Raw genomic sequence first — 21,212 nt, forward strand, 5'->3', positions numbered from 1 at the left:
GTGCAGTGACAGCTGGACCTACTCACAGAGGTCAAAGTTATGATACCAACTGACTAGTTTGATACATAGTATATCTAGAACATATCAGAATAGAAGCAAAGACAAAAATGTACTAAATGTAGTAAAATGGGTCAAAAGATGACATGATGTAAAATGAGTTGCTTGTAGTGACATGCCCACAGAGAATTATCACCTGACTCTGCAGTTTAAACATCTTTCAGCTCATTGTTTTTGCTTTTCTGACCCACATCTCGACTGTTCTGCTTCAGTCAGTGTTGTTTTCAGATGTAGCAGTCAGCTATTTTCAATTTAAAACCTGCCGTAAGCAACTAGCTGGTGGAACATAGTGGAGCAATCTAGCTGCTAAAGTGCCAAATAATTTCCTTGGGAGTTGGTGGAGACCAACACAGAGCTAAAAGGAGAGTGAAAATTACCATTTGTGCCAATACAATAACCACCAGATTACCAATGCTTTATCACTTTGTCTGTGCTTGATGTGTGAATAAGCAACTGTTTGCTCACAAACTTGCCAACAACAACAACTTTCTAAAGTGACAGATTGTTGCACTGTTCCCTAGTGGCCAAAATATCAGTTAATGGCGGTTTAATATTATTATGGACGAAAAGATGATTGGCTCCCTTCATTCTGGATATCTAAATTGTGTTACAATGATATCATATAATATAATGCCATAAAAGATTATGAAATACAAAATCATGTCCATTCATGTCAAACAATGCTCAACATTGAACTACTAAGTACGCTGCTTATAGATATGAACAGTTTACCAGAGAAAACTGCACTTCAGGTCTATTGGAAGTTGTGTATGAGAACCAAACACACTCACACATAAGCACAAGACAGTTTCAGGTCAATCCCATGACAAATGTTTCCAGCTACACCCACTCAAAGTAGTTTATGACCAGGTAGAAAATCTGGGTTACAGCCTCGCCCTATACTCATTTACTGTAACCGTAGACCTTCCGAGGCTCACTAGGTCTATGGTCTCAATGATCCCATGTATGAAAGGGAAGATTACACCAGGCAGGTGTTGTGGGAATGGGACACAAGGGTTCTTTTAGGTTCCAATCCTCTGAGGAATTCATCATCTTCACATAGATTTTCAGATTAAAACTTCTGAGAGGTCCACTTAACGTTCCGCCGGAGCACGACAGGGGTGAGCAAGTATGCCACTTATAATTGTCAAACAAGCTGGTGGCCGTTTGCTCCGCGAGGTCACAGGATCCCACGGTAGAGCGGGATGGAGGGAGAGTGAGAAGCCCAGAGTTGGGCATAAACTGCAGCCAGAGGATTTGAGCCATGACTGGGAAGGAAGGGTCTGGGTATGAGTCATGATGACTCTTGATGCCAATCGAACCCAGAAACCTTATGTGTCATTACAGTGCTTTTAGAAAGTGTTGATTTAGTTGGTAAGAGAAAATGTTGCAAGTCGACACTGAGAGTGGTGTAGAGTTTATAGTTCTTTTATTTGCACTAAAACACCGGCTTGGACTTTGTCACTTTATCCAGGGCTGATATGAGCTCTTCACAGAACAAGACTGCAGCCACGCGAGCAATTCTCTGAGGCTGTTCTGAGGCACAGCGGTGCTTTGAGCTCAATGCTATCGCCAGCATGCTGTCGCAATGCTAACATGTTGATGTTCAGCAAATACAATGATTATCATGTTTACCATCTTAGTTTAGCATGTTTGCAGCTAGCTTTGCAGGTATTTGGTGATAAACCAAAGTATTAGACAAATGGAAACTTTGACATGATGATGGGGCTGTATACAAAGTTATCACGAACGTTGTTACACTTCATCCTGAGGTGAATACAAATGTCTAGAGCTAATTTCATGGCAATCCATCGAATAATTGTCAAGACATTTGACTCTAAATCACAAATATCAACCTCATGGAGCTGAAGGAAGAGTGGGAGGATCACCATAATCATTACAACACATCATCTAGGAACCAAAGTTGTGTGTGCCAATCCATCTTGCAGATGTTGAGATATTTCATAGAATGAGTCAGGAGATATGGTACCTCTGGGTACCATGAATCTGTAGAGAATTGCATGGCAATCCATCAAATTGTTGTTGAGAAGAGTTGATCAAACAAATCAGGTACGGGGCTCATCCTCCAACACTTTATCCAATTGAATTAAATCTAATCTGCTTCGGCCTCCTCGTGAAGACAACTTAGACAACATTCATGGTACCTCACAGAGCAGTGATTTACATGTCAATATGTATGCCTAATTTATACTGAAGAAAAGCTTGTGCAGAGCTTCCACAGAGCCGCAGAGATGGTTTGCGGAACTCGCAGAAAGCTGCAGAAACGTGCCGCACACCTCCGGAAAAATGTGACGACGCGCCAGGCACTGCTGACGCCGCAGACGTTTGATTGGACAACATGGAGTTGTGTTAGGTTGAACTTATCTGGAACTAAATCGAAGAACGCCTGACGAAGGATTTGAAAATCGCGAGTCCAAATCAAAAAGAAGTTACATGCCACAAGCAATCCGCCACACTTCTATGTATGCCTTCACAAAACGCATGAGTATAAATCAGGCATTAGGATGGACCGCTCACTAGATGACCGGGCATCTGCTTAGATTTATGTCCTCTCCCCATTACCTCACAGAAAACAGCCAATTCACAGACTACAAAGACAAAGTGGAGAACCTAACCCTCAGGGCTGGTTGAACCCACTGAACCCTTTAACGTTCAAGCAGAACTGCTTAGAGGCAGAACAAGATGGGGGGGTTTGACTCTGTGAGGCAGAGAGAAAAAGACAGCAGGAGACCTGACGGTGTCAAAACACATTATTATAGTCCCTGCACGGAAAACAGCAACTGGACCAGACCTCACAGAGAGAAAAGAGTGAGGGAGCAGAGAGGCAAAAGAGAAGGAGTCAAGGACAGAGGAAAAGAGAAGAGGACAGCATTGATTGAAAGAAAAGGAATCCTTGAAATGTTCAGTGTTTTTGTAAACTAGACCTGGGAATCTGCTCTGGTCTCGTGCAAGATGCCTTACTCTTTCCGTTGGACTCCTCCGAATGTTTCCGAACTTCTTCTACAGAGGTCCAAACAAATGAAGTGAGAGTGAGTCCCCCTGGATGGCAATAATGGAAAAGAGAAGTGCTCATCTCTGTCGATTATTACCTCAATGCCCTGTACAACTGTCATCGAAAACCACTGTGTTGCTCATCGCTTTGGCTGAATTTCTGAAAAGTTTTGTTTTGTTCACACCTCTTCCTCATGTATCTCATGTTTGTGCCTGCTTGTACAAAAAACACGATGACATCATCTGCTCTGGGTTTGAAACAGTCCATTCGTTAGTATCTATATTTTGCTTACTCCAGTAAATGCTCCATATTTCCCAGTTTAGTAGATGTCTGAATGGCTTTGAAACTCTTTCAACTGTCAGTATGCATTGCCATTATGCCCCCTCACCCTCATTCCTCACCCCCCCCCCCCCCCACCACCACCACCACCACCCCGTGGCCTGGATCTGCAAAGTATGGTTCAGTCCAGCACCATGTGCTCACAGATAAGCTAAGCAAGGGCGATAACCAGCACTGTACACTGATCCTCAGGGGAAAATCCCAGAGCACATCCATGGGGACTTGTTATCAGGTGGGCCGCACGCTGTCCTCTCGACATGCACTTAACACTCCACATCACACTCCACATTCGGCACACTCCTCAGCCTTGCATTGCTGCTGCCGGTGAGCTCACCTCCAAACCATCATTCACACCCATCTACATCCCGGAAACACCTCCTCACCACACCAGCCTGACGCCTCCACAGCAGGCGGTTGTAAATTAGACTAGAAGCAACAGGGGTAGATGACAGAGAGAGGTCATCCAATCTCCGGGACAGATCTCACACACCGTGACCCCTGAGTCTTATGGAGGCAGGGATGATTATGTCCACCTGGACCTGGTTCCACAAGACTGAATTACAATCATCAATACCTCAGACTCCAATGTGGAAAACAAAGAAAACCGGTGCCCTTCCTGCTGTATTTTGCCAGAGATCTGCACCATTTGCACACATAAACTACTGTTGTAGCAGATTGTGCTCTGGCTTTAGTGAACATGGCACTCAACAAATCCAATTAGCTTAGTTAGGGGCGACTTCGGCCCTTGTTTGAAATGAAAAACAAAGCATAAATTATGAATAATGTCACTGTGATGTTCGACGCCAAGCTGAACAATAGGGCAGTTTTCCAAATGCCAAATTCACATTGACAGAGAGCATATGCTCGGAGTGAGTCTAATGAGGGTGTATTCTTGTTTGGTCCCTGTTATTGTATTGTTGATTGCTTCCCCTGGTGCCCAACTGAGAGAAAAATGCCCCCTTTATGATTCCCCGTGTTTGCATATCTAATTACTAGTATAGATAGATAGGTCCATAAGGTGCTGTGGTGACCTTTCAATTAACAAAAACAAACCTCTGGTCCGTGATAGCAGGATGCGGGGCCTCTGAGAGCAGCCAGCTGGCCCCTGTTTGAAAGCCCATTGCCCAGGCAAATAGGTCAGTGCCGCTGGGCCACAATCTCTGCAAGTGAATGGAAACCGAAGTCCTGGTCTGATCTGTCGTCAACCAACAGTAAGTGTCCCGGCCAGCGGTCAGAAAGTCGGCCCATTTGACAAGAGCTATAAGGAGGGGATGAAGTGAGGGAGGGCGGAGGGAGAGCTGGAGGACAAGAGCCGAGTTGTGTTGCAAGCACTGATTATGCGTGCTGTGGGGCTTGTTTCCTGGATGTTGTGTTTGTGTTGGAGCGGGTGGATCCAGGCAGATGTTGCAAATGAACGAGGTGCTGTTGTGTGTTGTGGTGAAAATCATTCCGGACAACATCTGATTGGTGTTTGAAGAGGAAATGTTTCTAAAACCTAAAAAAACATCCTCACACTTTTTATATTATGCATATCTATTATTGTGTAATTTACTTTCCAGTAGTTCTTATTAGTTGCTCAGAGCCGGCAGCCAGCTTTGTGTAAAGCCGACCCAAGTGTTGCCATCACACTTGACTGCTTCTGAAGACTACATGATCTGTCACCGTGGGAAAAAAACTGTCGGCTTTGCTCTTGCTCACTTGTGCAGCAGAAACGGGTTTTTTTGTTGCTTTCTCTAGCTCGTCAGTGTGTGTGGCACTGACACAATCAGCCTCCAGCTGTGCCCACTGTCCACACACACCATCCATCTGCCAGGGGAAGCGCACAAACACTGCTTCAACAAACATGAGATGACCTTTTGACTTTTGAAAAAAAAGACACCTACATACACAATCGGACACCTGCAAACACAACTAAGCACGCACTCATCCACACACAAAAGGTATAAAGCTGTGGAATGATATACAGCCATGGGCATGTTTGATCATGACGCTTTGACAGAGTTTATGGCTGTATTGTTGGACAGAGGTAGAGAACAATTAGGGGGTTGGTGACAAGAGCCCTGCTGTAAATGCTCTTTGTGGCACAAAAGATATCATCTTAATGAGGGAGGGAGTGTATAGACTACATATTGTATTCTTATTTTATTGCCATGGGTTCATACAGGCTACTTTGGTGAATTATAGTCTAACCCCCTTTATTGCTGTGTAGAATTATAATGTAATAGTGTGACATAAAGCAAGTACTGACGAAAATGCGAAAAGACTGCTTTATTAAGTTTACTAAGTATTTCAAATCCGTTTTTCAAACTAACAAATACCTCTTACACGCAACATTGCAGTGATTTACAGAACATGACGCAGAAAAGCAACTTGCATTCAAGCACTAAGAGTTGCATCATTGCGCAACACAGAGACGAGTTGCCGAGCGGGGGACACATCAGTTCAAATCCTCCCTCCTTTCGCTCCCTGTGACTGGTCGGTGCCTGTGTCAGTCAATGCTCCGCTAATTTCTATATGCCTGTATGACAATTTAAGAGCCAGATTGCGTTCTCGTGCGTCGCTGTCAGCAGCAGCAAGCCTCCCTGGACGTCATCAGCCTCGCTCCTGGATTTGTTACTCAGATGAGACGCTCGAGACGTGCGTCTACCTGCCGATACACTGAACCTTTGGACATCGCTGCCACTTAAAGCGCATCCGCACACTTCAGTCTCGTGGTATTTTTTTGCTTCTGAAGTGAGCTGCGGTGTGTTAAATCAGCGCGCCCGAGGGAAGGCACATCACCAAAAAACTTTAAGGAAGACTTTTGCAACTTTGTAGTGTGCATCGCGGTGAGTTCATGTGGCTGGTCATCTGACAGAAGCGGACTATTTCTCTGGGAAACTTAATAGAAAGCTTTTATTTATTTTTTTTAAAACATGTTCAGCAAGTGCTCCGTTGTGTTATTGAATGTCCTTTTTCTGGTGCGTGCGCTCTCGGCTCACGAGTGCACGCCGTGTAATCTCCGCACTTGTCCCGTCAAAGCGCCACACAGCTGCGAGGGTGGCCGGACCCTCGCCAGGGATCCGTGCGGATGCTGTGACCAGTGTGCCCGGCTGGAGTGGGAACCCTGCGGCGGACAGGACTGGGCGCACGGCTACTGCGCCCTGGGGCTGACCTGCGCCTCTGTTAACAAAACAGGAGCAGCCGCAATCCCTGAAACTGGAGTATGTAAAGGTGGGTAGAGTCTTTTTTTTATGAAATCACAGTCAATTAATTTGGTAGGCAACCACCCCCCCCCCCCCCCCCCCTTCCTTTAAGCGGCTTAAAGGCATCACTATTCAAATGTCAGTTAAATCCTGACTGCAGTGACTGTGTCAGTGTTTACCTCGTCTCTGGCTGCCTCGAGCAGCTCCCCAGGTCTGAGGGGCTCTTGACTGCCATGAGGGGAGTCATGTTCAACTGCTCTTTCTTTTCCTCCTCAAAGCTTCATTCACTCTCTGCTCACAGCCATGACAATACGTTTGGAAGCAGTGATTTTGGCACCGGGTTACACTTCAGCTTAGGCTCTGTTCTCCTTTGCTTTACAACTCAAAAGAGGCGTGCATTAAAAAGAAGGCAGTGAATTGAAATATGCCAAAAATGATTGTTTGAATTCGTGTGAATTATGGATTACCCATTGCATGACCGACAGTTTTTAAACATGGATACTGTTTAATAATAAGCTGCCCCTTTCTTGTCTGTATTGATTACCATCAGCACCATTGCTAAAGTCTTCTGCAGATTCTCATTCGCAATCTTGTGAATCCCCAGTGTTGTGCTAATCTGTTTTTTTTGCCAATCCAAACTTGTGGATGCGCTCATTTTATGCACAATTTTGAGCAACTTTCTGAACATCAAAGCAATGTGTAGGGTGTCAGGTTCCTCACAGTGAACGCAGTAAGTAGCAATGGCCTTCCCCTGAGGAACACATAACCCACCCACTCAGCCCCCTCCACACCTGCACATTGTCCAGCCTGTTTCTGGGTGATTGAAATGGACTGACGGGACTGTAGGAGAGAGTAGGCAGCTCTCAGTGGGTGTCTGGATGGCCTGACCCTGCCCTCTCACCATCCCTCTGTGGGGTGGTCCAAGTCAGGGCTCCAGGAGGGTCTTCCGGGGGTCCCAAGCTCAAGGCCATCCCAGGAGACGGAGTTGCTGATTGTGCCTCGTGCACAGGTTCGGCTGGCGCCTGGAGGACAGCTCCTCGGCAAATGAACAGCTTTGGAGCGAGTGGCAGACCTAATGGCTCCTCTGATTGAGTGGTGCCTCTTCTGGTCCTCTGGCTTCAGGGGCTTCGGAGCACGCTGCTGACCCCTAAATCAGACACACGCACACACACAATCTCAATATCCTAGAGGGTCTATAGGTGGGGGTAAATCAACACCTCCCGGTGTGTTTTCAGAGGCCACAGTAGGCAGGCTGCTGGAGGCTGATCCCAGATTTCCCCCTTCAAGCTGCAAGGGTCTTAAAGTGATTAGACTCGCAATCAGGAGTAAGGGGTAAATGTTTCCGCTTTCTGATCCCCTGCTTTTCTGCTCACAGTTTTGATTTTCTGGGTGGTCGGAATCTGTTATTGTGGAGACGCAGCAACCTGTGACAGGTGACATATTGCATATTATACAAGGAGTGCACCGTGGTAATGCATCATCACCAAGTTTTTAAACTTTTATCGTTGATAAGATTGGGACAACTTGTTGGAATAGGTATCATGATGAACTTTTCAGGGCTCCTGTGGTCAAGGTTGAAACTGCAATAGTCATTGAGCATGTGTTTTCCAGACCTGGAAATATAATGTAAGATACTGGTGTCTAAAAAATAATTGGAAATGGGCTGGAGATAAACTGTTCACCGTTGAAGCATTTAACTCCAGGCGCTGCTGCCATTTACTAATAACCAAAAATAATCTGTTGAAACGGTTGTAGCTTTCCATGAATAATACCTGTGATATTTAAATCAGGTATTCTCATGAATTTGGCTCTTGAACAGTGAACAAGTGAATCAGATGTTGCAGCCTCAGGTTGTAGGTTGAGTCTCTCAGGACAGGAGTCTTGTGAGTACTCGGGCACCTGCTCCGGGGCAAAGTCATCGGGGCCTGTCACCTTCTCATATTTGCTTCAGCGATCCGCCTGTCAGCGAGGCCAAATCGTTCAGTCTTTAAAGCTAAATTATTTGTTTTGATGCTGTCATTGTATTCTCAATGTCTGTCCTCCCACGCAACTTTCCACCAGCTCCAGAGGCACTTAACATACCACGTAACAGAATGTCTATCTTACATGGACGCAATTTCCACTCGCATGCCTTCTATTGCTCCCTTCCTCTGGTATTATCTAATGTTTCAAAGACTTCCTTTTTAGCTCACTATCAGCCAGAGGGCCTCTAGAGGTCAGCTTTCTCATCCTGGCCCTGGATGCCAAGACAAGCCGTCTCAGTGGCTGAGAGAGGAATCCCCCTGGGATGAAGCTATAGACCTTGGCTAGAGTCATGCCAAAGCCAGATAATAGATAGCATGGCCAGACCAGAGCAGGGTCAGGCCAAAGGGAGGCTGAGGCAGACCAGCTTAGAACAAGCTGTGCTGACAGGGGTCAAGCACAAAATGAGTTAATGAGACAATGTCTTTAGTGTTCAGCCTTTCATTCATTGTTTTGACTTCCACCTAATTTTCTACATGTCAGATTTAGCACTCCACACAGACAGGCAACCCTGCCACCACCACCTCAAATGAAAATACCCTCCCAGGCACAGGAAAGCCTCTGGATGGAAAGAAATGTGGAGCTGAGGATCATTTTAAGGTGAAAGGAAATCACAGGGAAAGTTTTGGTGTGGTTTGTTCAAAAGGCCGCTTGTGTCTCGCCGGCTGTCTGGGAGAGCTATTAACAGCACAGGCTGGCTAAAGTTAGTGTTACCTTTACTATAGTGCTTGTGAGCAACACCATGGAGTCCTGCACACAGCCAACCTCAACTTGGGGAAAGAGTTTTGCTTTCTTCTACAGTCACATTGATTCACATAGATATATTCCAGAAAGAGTCCCACTTTTTCTTATATTGAAACATCTATTTTAAATTAATAAACATGTGTGTTGTATTACAATTTACAGCATTTGAAAAGCAAAGCCAAGGAATTCCATTTGTTTTCAGTCACTTTGAGTCGTCATGTTATTGTTTCTCTGAATCCGAACGGAGTGAAACTGATTTTCATTTCAAGAGGCTTTATTTCAGGTAGGATTACCACAGTAGTCCGATAAACATACCATGAGGTGCTAGCGTTTGCGTTGGATAGTTAAACCTTTCCACCGGACCGTTTCCTCTGTTGGCGGTGTGTAGAGAAGAAAGCCAGAGTATTATGATAAGCTCCGATCGCGCTTCCACACTGTTGATTGAGGCCTGGGAGCTAAATGCCTGGCAAGGGGTTACTCGGGGTTACAGTTTGTCTCATCCTGTTTACTCTGCTGCCACTCTGAGTGGGATTGGGCAACTGTGAAGGAGGGTAATTTTGGGGTGCAAATATGCGTTTAGTCATGCATGCATGGGAAAGGAACACTATGGGCGATGTGTATGTTAAGACGCATTACTCTCTCGGACATTCCTTCCTATGGTGAGGTTTGGTCCATCTCGCTAAGCGAAGGAACAATAAGTTGTGCAAGTGGCGTTGGTACAGAAGAGGCGTTCCGGCGGCCAGCAGAGATCCCTGGGAGGGCCTGGGAGGGCCCCATGCTGTGGAACAAAAGCAAACAAATGGGCTCAATGGCTGTAGTAGCGTGGCACGGCGAGGAGGTAGGAGGGATGGCAGCCCAGAAATACACTAGTCACTTCAGTAATGGTGGTGCCAGGGCAATGTGTTGCAACCGAAGCTGTAAGCTGGCTAACCCTTTCGCACTTTCGGGAAAACAAATCTTGGTTCTTGGCACAGTTTAGCTTGCGATTCCGCTTTATCTGTAACTCTGCCCAATGTCTCTTTATTCCCAGTGAAAAGGGACAAACCCCAGTCCAAGTGAGAAGTTCATGATCTTCCCCTACCCTAAATGTCCTCTGTTCTCCCCCTCGCAGCGCTCCCCTCGCATCCAGAGGCAGGCCTGGAGGACGAGCGCTGTCCCCTGATGACAGGCTGCGAAAGAGCCGGAGGTCAGTGTGTGTGCGATGCCCGCCACTCCTGCTTGGGCTCTTTCGCCTACCCGGACCAGGAAACCTGCATGAAGGCCAGCAAGTCAGGTGAGCCCTGTCCTCCCATCACATACACACACATGTTGGAAACACTAATGCATGCACACACACGCACAGAACCTGAGTCAGGGGGAATAATACTGTCCATTGAGAAGAGCTAATCCATAGCAGATGTGGCTCTGAGGTGACTAATGCTACTTGCATATCATAGTGATGACACACATGCTAAGGCTATGTGTAGTGGTCCCCCACTCACACTTGAGTGGTGCCATTGTCTGTGACTCATTGATGACTGTGGTTTGTGTGTGTGTGTGTGTGTGTGTGTGTGTGTCCACGGCGGGATTTCAGAGGGTCGAAGGCACGAGCACCGGGAAAGACACAGAGAGAAGTATGTGGGACCATCCAACCCGGCCTGCATGTTCTCTGGGTGTAACCTGACCACCGAGGGCTGTGTGTGTGAGTCTCAGAGCTGCCACCACCACTTCGCCTACATCAACCGCAGCCAGTGCCAGGAAGCTGCAGGTAACCTTCACATGACCTGCAACTACAACTGACAAACCACACAGCAGCCAACCAGTAGCTTCCCTTCGCTCATTTAGTGTCGAAATGTGTGGATTTATACCCGAGTCTAACGTTTCTGCAACTACATTGTTACTTTTCAACAGGATTTTATGAATTCATAGCCCATGCTAAGTATAAACATTGCTATATCAATGTATGCTACAGCTTTGCCCCTCTCTTGTACAAATCACCACTCTGAGTGGAACATAGAATTCCTCATGTCTCAGCCCATTATGTGTGACAGGAAGCATATTGCCGGCGACCAATGGAAACCTTGTGACTCTAAATGGGGTTAACTTTCATATTAGGCAAAGGGTTCCTGTAAAGATAAAGTGCTTAAGACTTTGTGTGTGATTGTACAAATGTATCTACCTGAATATTTACATTGAGTCCCTGGGAAAGCTTAACAGGCACATAGCATAAAGTACTGCATTTTGCACCTCATGACGCCATGCACGGTGGGAAAAGTAAAGGGGGAGGAGGTTTAGGGAAAGAAAGAGGCCGATGGAATGAAAAGAAAACAAGAAGGAAAGACAGAAGGTGTGAATCTGACTGACAGAGTGGCAAAACCAGGAAAGGTCTCAGAAAGCTCCGCAGAGTGTCAGACGGATGCTTGGAAGAGAATACCTTGAATGATGTGTAAGAATACAAGAATGTGTGTTCAGCTCCACCCTTAGCACCCTCCGTGATTGACACTTCCGAGTGAAAAATGTTATTGGCACTGAGAGTTTAGCGTCCTCATTTGGACTGTGAGGTGTCTGGGGGAGAGACAGGCGCAAAGTGGCGGCTGCCTCCTGACTGACACTTCACTGAGTGAACTCGCTGAACCTCTGCGTATGTAAACTTCATCTTACTGAACAAGCAGGAAATGGGGAAAACCTTCCTGAATCCTGAAGAAAAGTGGCCCGCGGCTGTAGTGAACAGATTAAGTGCGAAGCCTGCGACTGCGACTGTTCTTTATCTTCATGTTGCTCCCCTTTGGTACTCTCTTTGAAATGCACTGACATTTCAGACGAAGAACGGCTATTAAGACAGACAAAACGGTGTCTGGCAACGTGCCATGATGACATATTTGAGACTATTTAGTCTGCAAATACCACGGCGGTTATTCCACAGCGTTTACATTAGAGCAGTGAGGATGTTCTCGATCAGTACATCCCACAGGAAGTGTGTTCATCAAACATGATATTGTTGAGACGTAGAATAACTGAAGTCTAGCGTTACGGCGAAAGATATACTGCCAGTTCTCTGTTCTGTAACTCCCTCATCTACAAAGCCGATGGTGACAGTTTAAACTCGCACCAGCGAAAACTGTAAACAACATTTTTCAGCGGCTTATGAGTTCTCACTGCGACACACCCGCCCTTCTGATGGCCCCCTCATTAAGTAAGAGACCAGGATGTGTGTGTCTGTTGTGTCTGCAAGTACGCATGTGGAAAGATGCACACACGTGGTTATGTATATAATCACGTGTGTGTTTGTGCTGTCTGTGTGTGATAATTATCTTGTTTGTCTGGATGTTCCCGGCAGAGATTTCCCCCTCCGTCTGTCACCAGCATGAGCGTCCTCTGCGACCAGACCGGGACTCTGTGGTTAGGATCTTATTCGCTCATCAACCACTCGTTGTCTTTAGACACAAGCAGTTATCAAGAAGTGTTAGCATGCCCTGCGAGTGTGTGACAGCAAATGCATCCTCTAAACCTGCTCCCAGGGCATGAAAGCTCCACTAACCGCCCTTCACGCACATAGCAGAACTTGTGTCCCAACATCAGTCGGAACCATAGATCCTCCTCTCCAGTGAGCTCACACATGGAAGTGGTTTTGACCATTCACGTTCTCTCTGACTCACTCAGCGGTCTTGTTAGTTCACCCCTCCCCTGTGACACAGTCTGATCTGTTAAAACTCAACATTTTCTCTGCCTCACTCCACTGTTGGTGTTCAATCTCCTCATGTTGCCTCGTGTTGTTTCAGCGGGATCCTGTTCTCTGCCGGTATTCAAGACACTGATGTAATTCGGTTGCAAACGTTCAATTCAGACGCAACGGACGTAATACCCACATGTCAGGGAAAGAGGATGTGATAAGTATAAGAGAGGGAGGGGGGGAGGCAGACGCAGGAAGATAAGAAAACACAAGTAAGGCCGACCATTTTGTCGAGGTATTTGTGTCAAGTACAGGCCCCAGGGTCTTGGTAGGGTGGTGTTTGGTCATTTTACACTCTAGGATTGTTTACATATTTCATTTATGATAAGGCTCCTAACTGTTATTTTAGAGGAATTCCCCTGCTGTTGCTCACAGACCGGAAAAAGCTGCGGTATTTTGGAAGTGTTTAGGTGATTCATACAACTGGCATCACTTAATACTAACATTTGCTCCGAAATAGTCACCGTTGAAAACCCAAGCGATGCAGAAGCAGTCAGGCTGTCTGCTTACTAGCTCTCGTGGACTGATAGTGATGATAGAACAGAGTAAACTATGTCCCTCACAGGAAAAATGGAAGTTCACGAGCGGTTCATCAGACGGGGGAAGCGGTGCCCGCTATGACTGCATGGCACAAACTGAGCTTGCTTCCACAAATCTTCCCACCTTTGCCCCCTCCGTTCCTGCCCCTCTCTGCCCTTGTGAACGAACCGTTAGTTCTGCTCGGCTGCAGCCTCTTTGTGGCAGAGCTATTACTGGCCGAGCCAGACCGCCGCCGCCGGCTGGCTGGGGCGCGAGACGTCTCAGCGCTGTGTGTTTGTGTGCCGTCTGCGGAAGCCGTGGCCCCCTGTTGTACCCTGCAAGCTGCTCGTTTCCCAGTGTGTGCCTATTTGTATGTCTGTGGGTAGTGATTTCAAAGAGGAAACAAAAGTCTTGTGTGGCGAATGAGACAAAGAACTTCCCTTAATGGCATGTTGGGATTGCCGTCTACTCGCTCACTACTCGTGGTCTGTGGTTAAACCAAACCAGCCAGCATTAGGCCAGCGGTAAAAGCCAAGACACACACACACACACACACGCACACACACGCACACTCACACAACGTCTCAGACTATTCCTGCATGTCCAGCTCTAACCCTCACTCCATTCACTAAATCTTGACCTGAAACCCCAGACCCATTCCAACTGCTGCTTAAGTCCCCTCCTTTAGTTCCCAGGCATATTTCATCCATCATCCGCCATTCTTTTCCCCTGAAAGGGAACCAATCCATACAGCCAAATCCAGACATAACTCAACTGCCACACAATATATTCAACACCCCAAGTCTCTCTCGAGTTAGGTTTTGGACTATAGTGTTGCCTGAGTGACAGTACATGTGACAGCTATTCAATTATTTTCTCCACTGTGTTTTGTGTTTCCCACAGGATTTAGTTAGACTAGGGTGTGTGTGTGTGTGTGTGTGTGTGTGTGTGTGTGTGTGGGGGGGGGGGGGGGGGGGGGGGGGAGATTTTGTACATTTTACAGTTAAATGCATCAATCTGGTGCACTTTGAGAGCAAAATTAAGAGGCTAGATCTATAAAGAACTTTGCTCTCCTGTAAACAATGTTGAGCTCTTGTTTTAGCAGCGGTGGTACACATAGTAGTACATTCAGGCAGTACTGTACTTGTCCACTGCATCTCAGAAGAAAATATTGTACTTTTAACTTTACTGCATTCATTTGACAATATTTGTTACTAGTTACTTTGGTAGAGATGAACACATGAATGCATCAATAATTACATTTCCCATGATATCGGCCTACTGTAAATATATTATTTGAAATTGGCCATTCTGCATAATAGTACTTGTACTTTTGGTACTTGAAGTATATTTTGATGCTAATACTTTTACTTCAAACTGAGTATTTTTACACTGTGTGAAATAATTTAATCATGAAAACATTGGTTGTATAAATATGAATGGGGAAGGCACGGCAAAAAGCTCACAAAGCATGGTAAACGAGACGTGGTCAATGTTTTAAGGCGGGTTGCCGACGTCGCCCAGATCGCGCACTGCGGACAGTCTGTCCTTCCCCGCAGGAGGACGGCACAGCGGGCAGTAAGTTCATGGCCCCTGAATGTGTCAAAGTCCGGACTAAGGGGTGCTGTAAAGCTCGCACGGCTGAAGTCCTGATCCACTTTCACTTTCGGTGCCAAACAAGAGCCAGTGGAGGAAATGCGCACGAAGAGAGCCAGCCAGCCCACCCGTTGAGAATTGTAAAAATATTTTCAGTTCACAATGAAACTATGGCGGCGTAAGACAGACTATGGCGGGCCGCTACAGTCTTAAGTAATTAACGGGAAACACTGTGCCCAGTGCTTTATTTTCAGTAACCTGGAGCAGTGTGTGTTCACCCATTCCATAAGCATTTTGTGCCTGATGTAACGATTAACCATGCCTAGAGTTGATCACTAAGGAACTCGCCCTTTAGCGAGATAGAAGTCCCCCACGCTCTCGGTCATTGGCCTAATCTTATTGGCCATCTGACGGCAAGGAAAGGGTGTGTTTCAATGGAATGCACACATGCTATGTACACTTGCTGTGCACACACACACAAACACATGAAGAATCTATGTGCAAATGTGCACCTACATGTGGACATACTCATTACCTCACCCAAACATGCTCATTCACAGCTGCCAGCGGTGTTACTCAGGACACTGAGATCACGGTTTTCATCTGCAAATATTTAGCCAAAGAGCGAGAGAGCGAGGCGTGCAGGCAGCAGATGTAGGCCTGCCGGCTGCTGCGTGCCTTCGCCCGTCTACCTCAAGCTTCTGACCACGGTGTGAAGTTCCAACAAAGTATTTCGGCCTGGTGACCCTTGTCGGTGCCCCCCCCCCCCCCCAGGACTGCTCCGCGGTCCTCACACATATACTCACATGTGCTAATACACACCGTGAACAATGCCGACTTTCTCAGCTGTAACTGCTGTGGGCACCGGGCCACAGCTTTATGTGAGAGACGGCCCTGATGTGTCCCTTTTGCGGAGCAACTTTATAAAACCTGAGGACAGACCAGAAACCCACGGAGGGCAGCTGGACTGAGACAGCTTTGTTCTCCGCTGACTTGCTTCCAAAGTCAGTCAGTGAACAGAACTCACATTGTGCGCATTTTCCATGAGTAAACTCAGGCTGTCAACACAGCCTCTTCTGCACGGCGGAGCCGCTCTGGTTCAAGGAAAGACTGCGCTCCTTGTACCCGGGCTTGAAGAGAAGAAAAACCCATTTAGATAGGAGGTGTTTTTCTTTATTCAATCAGCTGCTGAGATGCCAGAAATATGCATTGTTAACAAAAGAGCCCATTCTGTGGTAATTAAGCAATTTCCGTATCCCACCTCTTGCAGATTTGTCTGTGTGTGTGTGTGTGTGTCTGTGTGTGTGTGTGTGTGTCTCTGTCTGTGTGACTGTTGATTGTTGCAGGTTGTGCATTGAGGTCAAAGGTTTTCCATTCTTTGCTATACTACAGTTGTTGAAGAGCACATATTCCCTAATCCGCAAAGAGAATCTATCAAGCATACGAAATCAGGCCTTTTGAGTTTGTGCAAGCTGGAGTATGGCCACCATTGTGATACAAGATTGGTTCTGTGGTTGCTGACTCTCTAATTACAACCATTTATGAACACAAACAGCACAGGATAAAATCCACTTGCTGCTGACTTTTCTCATCCTCGCTGTTTGCCCATTGTGCTTATGAATGTGCCAGCTAGAAAATTATATTAATTGGACCTGCAAGGGCTGGACCATTTCCACGGATGGATACAATTCTATTCATTTGAATGACAATGGTATGTCTGCCAGCTGCTTTTCCCAGCGCACTCTAACCCCAGTCATTATCACAACTGAAGGAGTAATCAGCCTTCTCTGGGACACATACAATTCACAGAAAGTGTTTGTCCGAGCAGAACGTTGTAGAAGATCGTCCCAGGGCATTTTCTTTGGCTTCAAGCGATGTAAGGTTTTCATATGCAAAACCGGTCTTCAACTGAGCAGCAACAGACTTCGTTAGACTTTATTGGAAGTAAAACACTCACCAATCAGCGCTTCCAACTGAAGTTTATTTAACTCCATCTTAGGAATTAGGCCAAAACCCGTTAAAAGGGTTGTAGCCTCCCTTAATTCAGGGGTTTTCCCTTCATTTTCTATGAGACTATTCAGCTACAAAGTTTATCAATGAGAGCTTTGTGGCGGTCCTCACTGTTCCCAGGTTGCTTGAGTAAACAGTACAGTACAGATACCTCACACTCCTGCTCTATTTATCTGGAGCCAGAAAAATTCAACGTTTCCCTTATCCTCAATTTCATCTGTCAGAAACGTTACCCCCACCCCACCAAAATACAGCAGTCACAGTCATACAGCCCCTTTCCTCCATGTTTATTCTAGGTCAGGTAGGCATCAAACGGGTACTCAACCGAAATGTCGGCAGAGCATCAGGTCTTAAAGGGCTGGAATGGTTGACAATATACAGTATGAATTAGAGGTCTGGCTCTGGAGTTGAGGACTGGCAGAGCAGAATCATTATCAGGGAATCAGTAGTCTGGACCCCGACCTGCTCACCGGTTCAGTTTCCCAAATCTTGTGGCAAAACCCAGAGGGATCCATTTACAGGTCTTCAAATGTCAGGGATGAGGTACATCCTCTGAGAGACTCATGTTGCACTGTGGAGCCAGGGCCAGTCTGGGAAGACCATCAAGAAAACTCTGCTTCAGGGGAAACACTACCGAGACCCCAAGCGCTGTTATGCAACCTCAGCCTATATCAGTCTCTCTCCTCAAAAACCATATGTATGCAAAGATTGTCAAGTATTCCCCATAACCAAGTCATAACTAAGTTTCTAATAAGGCAGCCATTTGTTGACACATTTTCTCCTTTAAATGTCATAGATGACTGAAGCCAGATAACCAGATTTTCCTCTTTCTCATCCATAATTTCCGCACGAGTAAATGCTGCTATTCCACTCTCACTCTCAGCTGTCAAAGTGCGACCACGTGTGTATTTACTGTGTTTTCAGCAGGAGATCTGGGAAATTGCTCAGTGATTGACAATTACAGGACGTGAATCTGCTCTCCCCAGTCCTTCCCTTCTGTCTGCACTGTATACATTACAGTGACACTGAGAACCAAAATAAACACATCCCTTTGGTTTGGGTAATCCAATCTTTGTAAGGTAGCTACTGTTCTCATACAATGGCTGTACAGAGGGGCGCTCCACTTTTCTTTTCCAGAACAGGCTCCAAAATACACCCCTGAGCCCCTTGCCCAAATTTCCAGTACCCCTGCACCTCTTTCCCCTTTAACAAGGGGTATCAGAGCCATTTTGTTGGCTCTGGCAAATGAAAAGACAAACACATCCTGGTATGCTAAGTGAAGGGGAGATTCTAAACTGACAAGAAGAAAAGCTCTGTTGAAGGTTGGCTGGTATTAATGGCTAGTTTTAGAGCGTGAGAGGCTGTTTGGATTGTGAGCCTGGCTGGGTGGGATCAGACGCCCGTAGACAGGATATGCACAGAGCCTTGTCGTGTCTAGAGCGCCGCTCTCACTTCTCTGACAGGATGCTGCGAAGCTGTCACGGGCTGAAGTGGGGATCTGATGACTGTGCACGGTTTGTGTTGGGGGGACTGTGTGAACTCAGCCTTTAAACCGTAACACGAGTAGCGCTGTTCTAAAGGGTGCTCAACTGACACTACAAGAAGCCCTCACACACACACACATGTGCACACATGTGCAAGCACAGGAAAAACCCCTCCCTCCTCTTGGACAGTCGGAGCCTACAGCAGGAAGACAAACTAAGCCATGTTCCTTTCGCTATACCGTATGCGACATACCCACCTGTATCCTAACGTGCATCCATTACTGTGTGTTTCAGAGGAGCTGAGGTGTGCCGGGGTGATGTGTCCTGCTCTGTCAGTGCCCTCCTGCCCTAAGGGTTCAGTCCTGACCAAGAGCTACACGCCCCCTGCTGGTTGCTGCCCCTCCATACTGCCCCAGTGCACTTGCGACCTCCGTGCCTGCCACAAGCTCCAGTGCCCAGGCGGACAGCGCGCCGTGCCACTCAGCCAGGCCAGCGGTCAGCCAGGAGACTGCTGTGATGTCTTCGAGTGCAAGAAAGGTGATTTTGCACTGAACTGCACACTACACAATCTGCTCTGATTGGTCTCCCACTGGGGGTAGCAATGGCACAGTCGGTGTGAGATTCATCGCCTTTGAGGAAGCAATTATTTTCCTAAGAGTAAGGCTTTCCTCCCTGCTGACCTAATGTCGACGGATGAAAAGCAAAGTTGCTGATTGGATAATTACTGTTGGGCTGTTTATCAGGCTGGGCCGCTGCCTGCCTGCCAGGTTTAAGACCATAGTTCAAAGACATTTTTGCAGGGGTGTATCCACAATATTTCTATTGCCTGAAGGGATATGAAATATAATGGATCTTTTAAAGCAAACTGCTGAGAGAAAGAGACAGGAAATGCAGAAGAGAAGGCGAGAGAGAGCAGATGTGGAGCACAAATAGAGAGACCTCAGAGCTCTCTGACGTGGCCCAGAGGCAGCCAGGAGAGTCAGGAAGGCAGGGAGGAGACCTGTGGTATTGGTCTGTTTACTCTGCGCTCCCAACAAATATTCGCTGTTTTACCAACAGAACAAATTCCCATTCTGGCCCCTCCACATGCATAAATGAGTGCCGTGTCCCGGAATTAATGGACTTAACGAGCCCAGTGACCAGAAAAGTGCTTAGGCTACGAATTTGCTCAACAGAAGTGCAGTGTCAAAGGGTTCCTGTCTGGTCACACGTCCAAAGGGAGAAGGTTCAACAGTTCATTGATGGGAATGCTTTTTATGTGCTCCAGTCTGCCAGTGGGGAGGGTAATCGAGTCCGGCAGGCCAGCGGGGGCTGAATGGCAGCCGTGGGGGCCATGGGATCAGTGTTTTGATAACAAGTGTCTGCTGCTCTTTGCGCCTGGGGCTTGATGCCTTTTGTGCTGCCCCTACCGTCCGTTAGGCCTGCATGACTGCGCGCCGTGTCAGAAAGCTCCACAGACCGGGACATGGCCAAGGACACAAACTGGGCCCCCTAGTCATCACCCCCAAGTCCTGCATTGGCCCCCAAAGCACTGGCTACAAATACTGTATCTTATGCATATTAACTCGGAGTTGCTGTCAAATACCATACGTATTCTCTAATGGAACACCCTTTAACACGACCCCCATTGTCTTTCCGCTCAGGCTTGGACTGATTAACTTGTTTCCATTGCCCACTTGGCCAACGATAGACTCCCTCCACTGTTGGCTGGAGAATGGCTGTATCTCAGTGGCAGACCAAACCTGGCAGCACCGTCCTGACCTGATGTCATCCGATGTTACAGATGATCCTGTTTGGTTCTGTTTAGCCGTTGCCTGCCGTTTATCAACACTTAGCTGGCAAATATTCTGCATATGTCCCCAGTAGTGATCCCTGGACGCAGAGTAGGTTCAGGACTGCACGAGATTTACGCCGGTGTTGAGCAATAAGGCTGAGATCACCACACTGAGGTTCTCAGGGGGCTCAGCTTGAGTTCGTTCTAAACACGCAACAGCTATGTCCTCAGACATTGATGAGCGGTTGTTTTGGTGACATAAGTTAAACTTGTATTTCTACATTGTCATTTGATAGTCTTGGCTGATCAACAGTATCACTACGATATTGATGTTAAGAAATCCCATCATTATTCTTCTCTGGGAAAAGTCATGTTTCCCAATGTGGTTTTGCTTCATTCGGCTGTAAATCACGAGACGTGCCTGTATGACAGTCTGTTATAAATGATTTAGACAAGCTTAGGGTCAATGCTTTATGGCCCATCTATCTCCATATCCAATCTTCACCTCAAATTAGAGAACACGGAACATCACAAAGCATGACTGGAATTTAGACTCTCTGCCGCAAGTTGTTTTAGGGATTACCATTAACAAACACTGCGGAAATCACATGTGAGCATCCCATCATGTGACTTCCTCTTGCTTCTGTGAGCGTTAAAAAACGTTGCCGTGCCTTTTGATTTCGGGCAGCTGAAGCGCTTATTGCATTTTCCCCGCTTGGTTTTGCTGCACGCAAAGCAGGACCGCAGGAATACTGAGAGA

The 21,212-nt window shown here is 46.7% G+C and overlaps 1 protein-coding gene across 1 annotated transcript in view; it reads left to right on the forward strand.

Moving 5' to 3' along the window:
- Nucleotides 1-6,324: 6,324 nt before the first annotated feature.
- Nucleotides 6,325-21,212, forward strand: part of LOC306706978 (cysteine-rich motor neuron 1 protein) — a gene marked incomplete at its 5' end in the record, with an annotated part of 32,753 nt that continues 17,865 nt past the window's right edge. The window contains 4 exons of the mRNA XM_079174242.1: nt 6,325-6,622; nt 10,472-10,633; nt 10,934-11,107; nt 18,973-19,215. Coding sequence (XP_079030368.1) covers nt 6,325-6,622; nt 10,472-10,633; nt 10,934-11,107; nt 18,973-19,215 — 877 coding nt within the window. The remainder of the gene's footprint in view (nt 6,623-10,471; nt 10,634-10,933; nt 11,108-18,972; nt 19,216-21,212) is intronic.

Source organism: Pholis gunnellus, assembly GCF_910591455.1.
Source record: "Pholis gunnellus genome assembly, chromosome: 15".
NCBI lineage: Eukaryota > Metazoa > Chordata > Actinopteri > Perciformes > Pholidae > Pholis > Pholis gunnellus.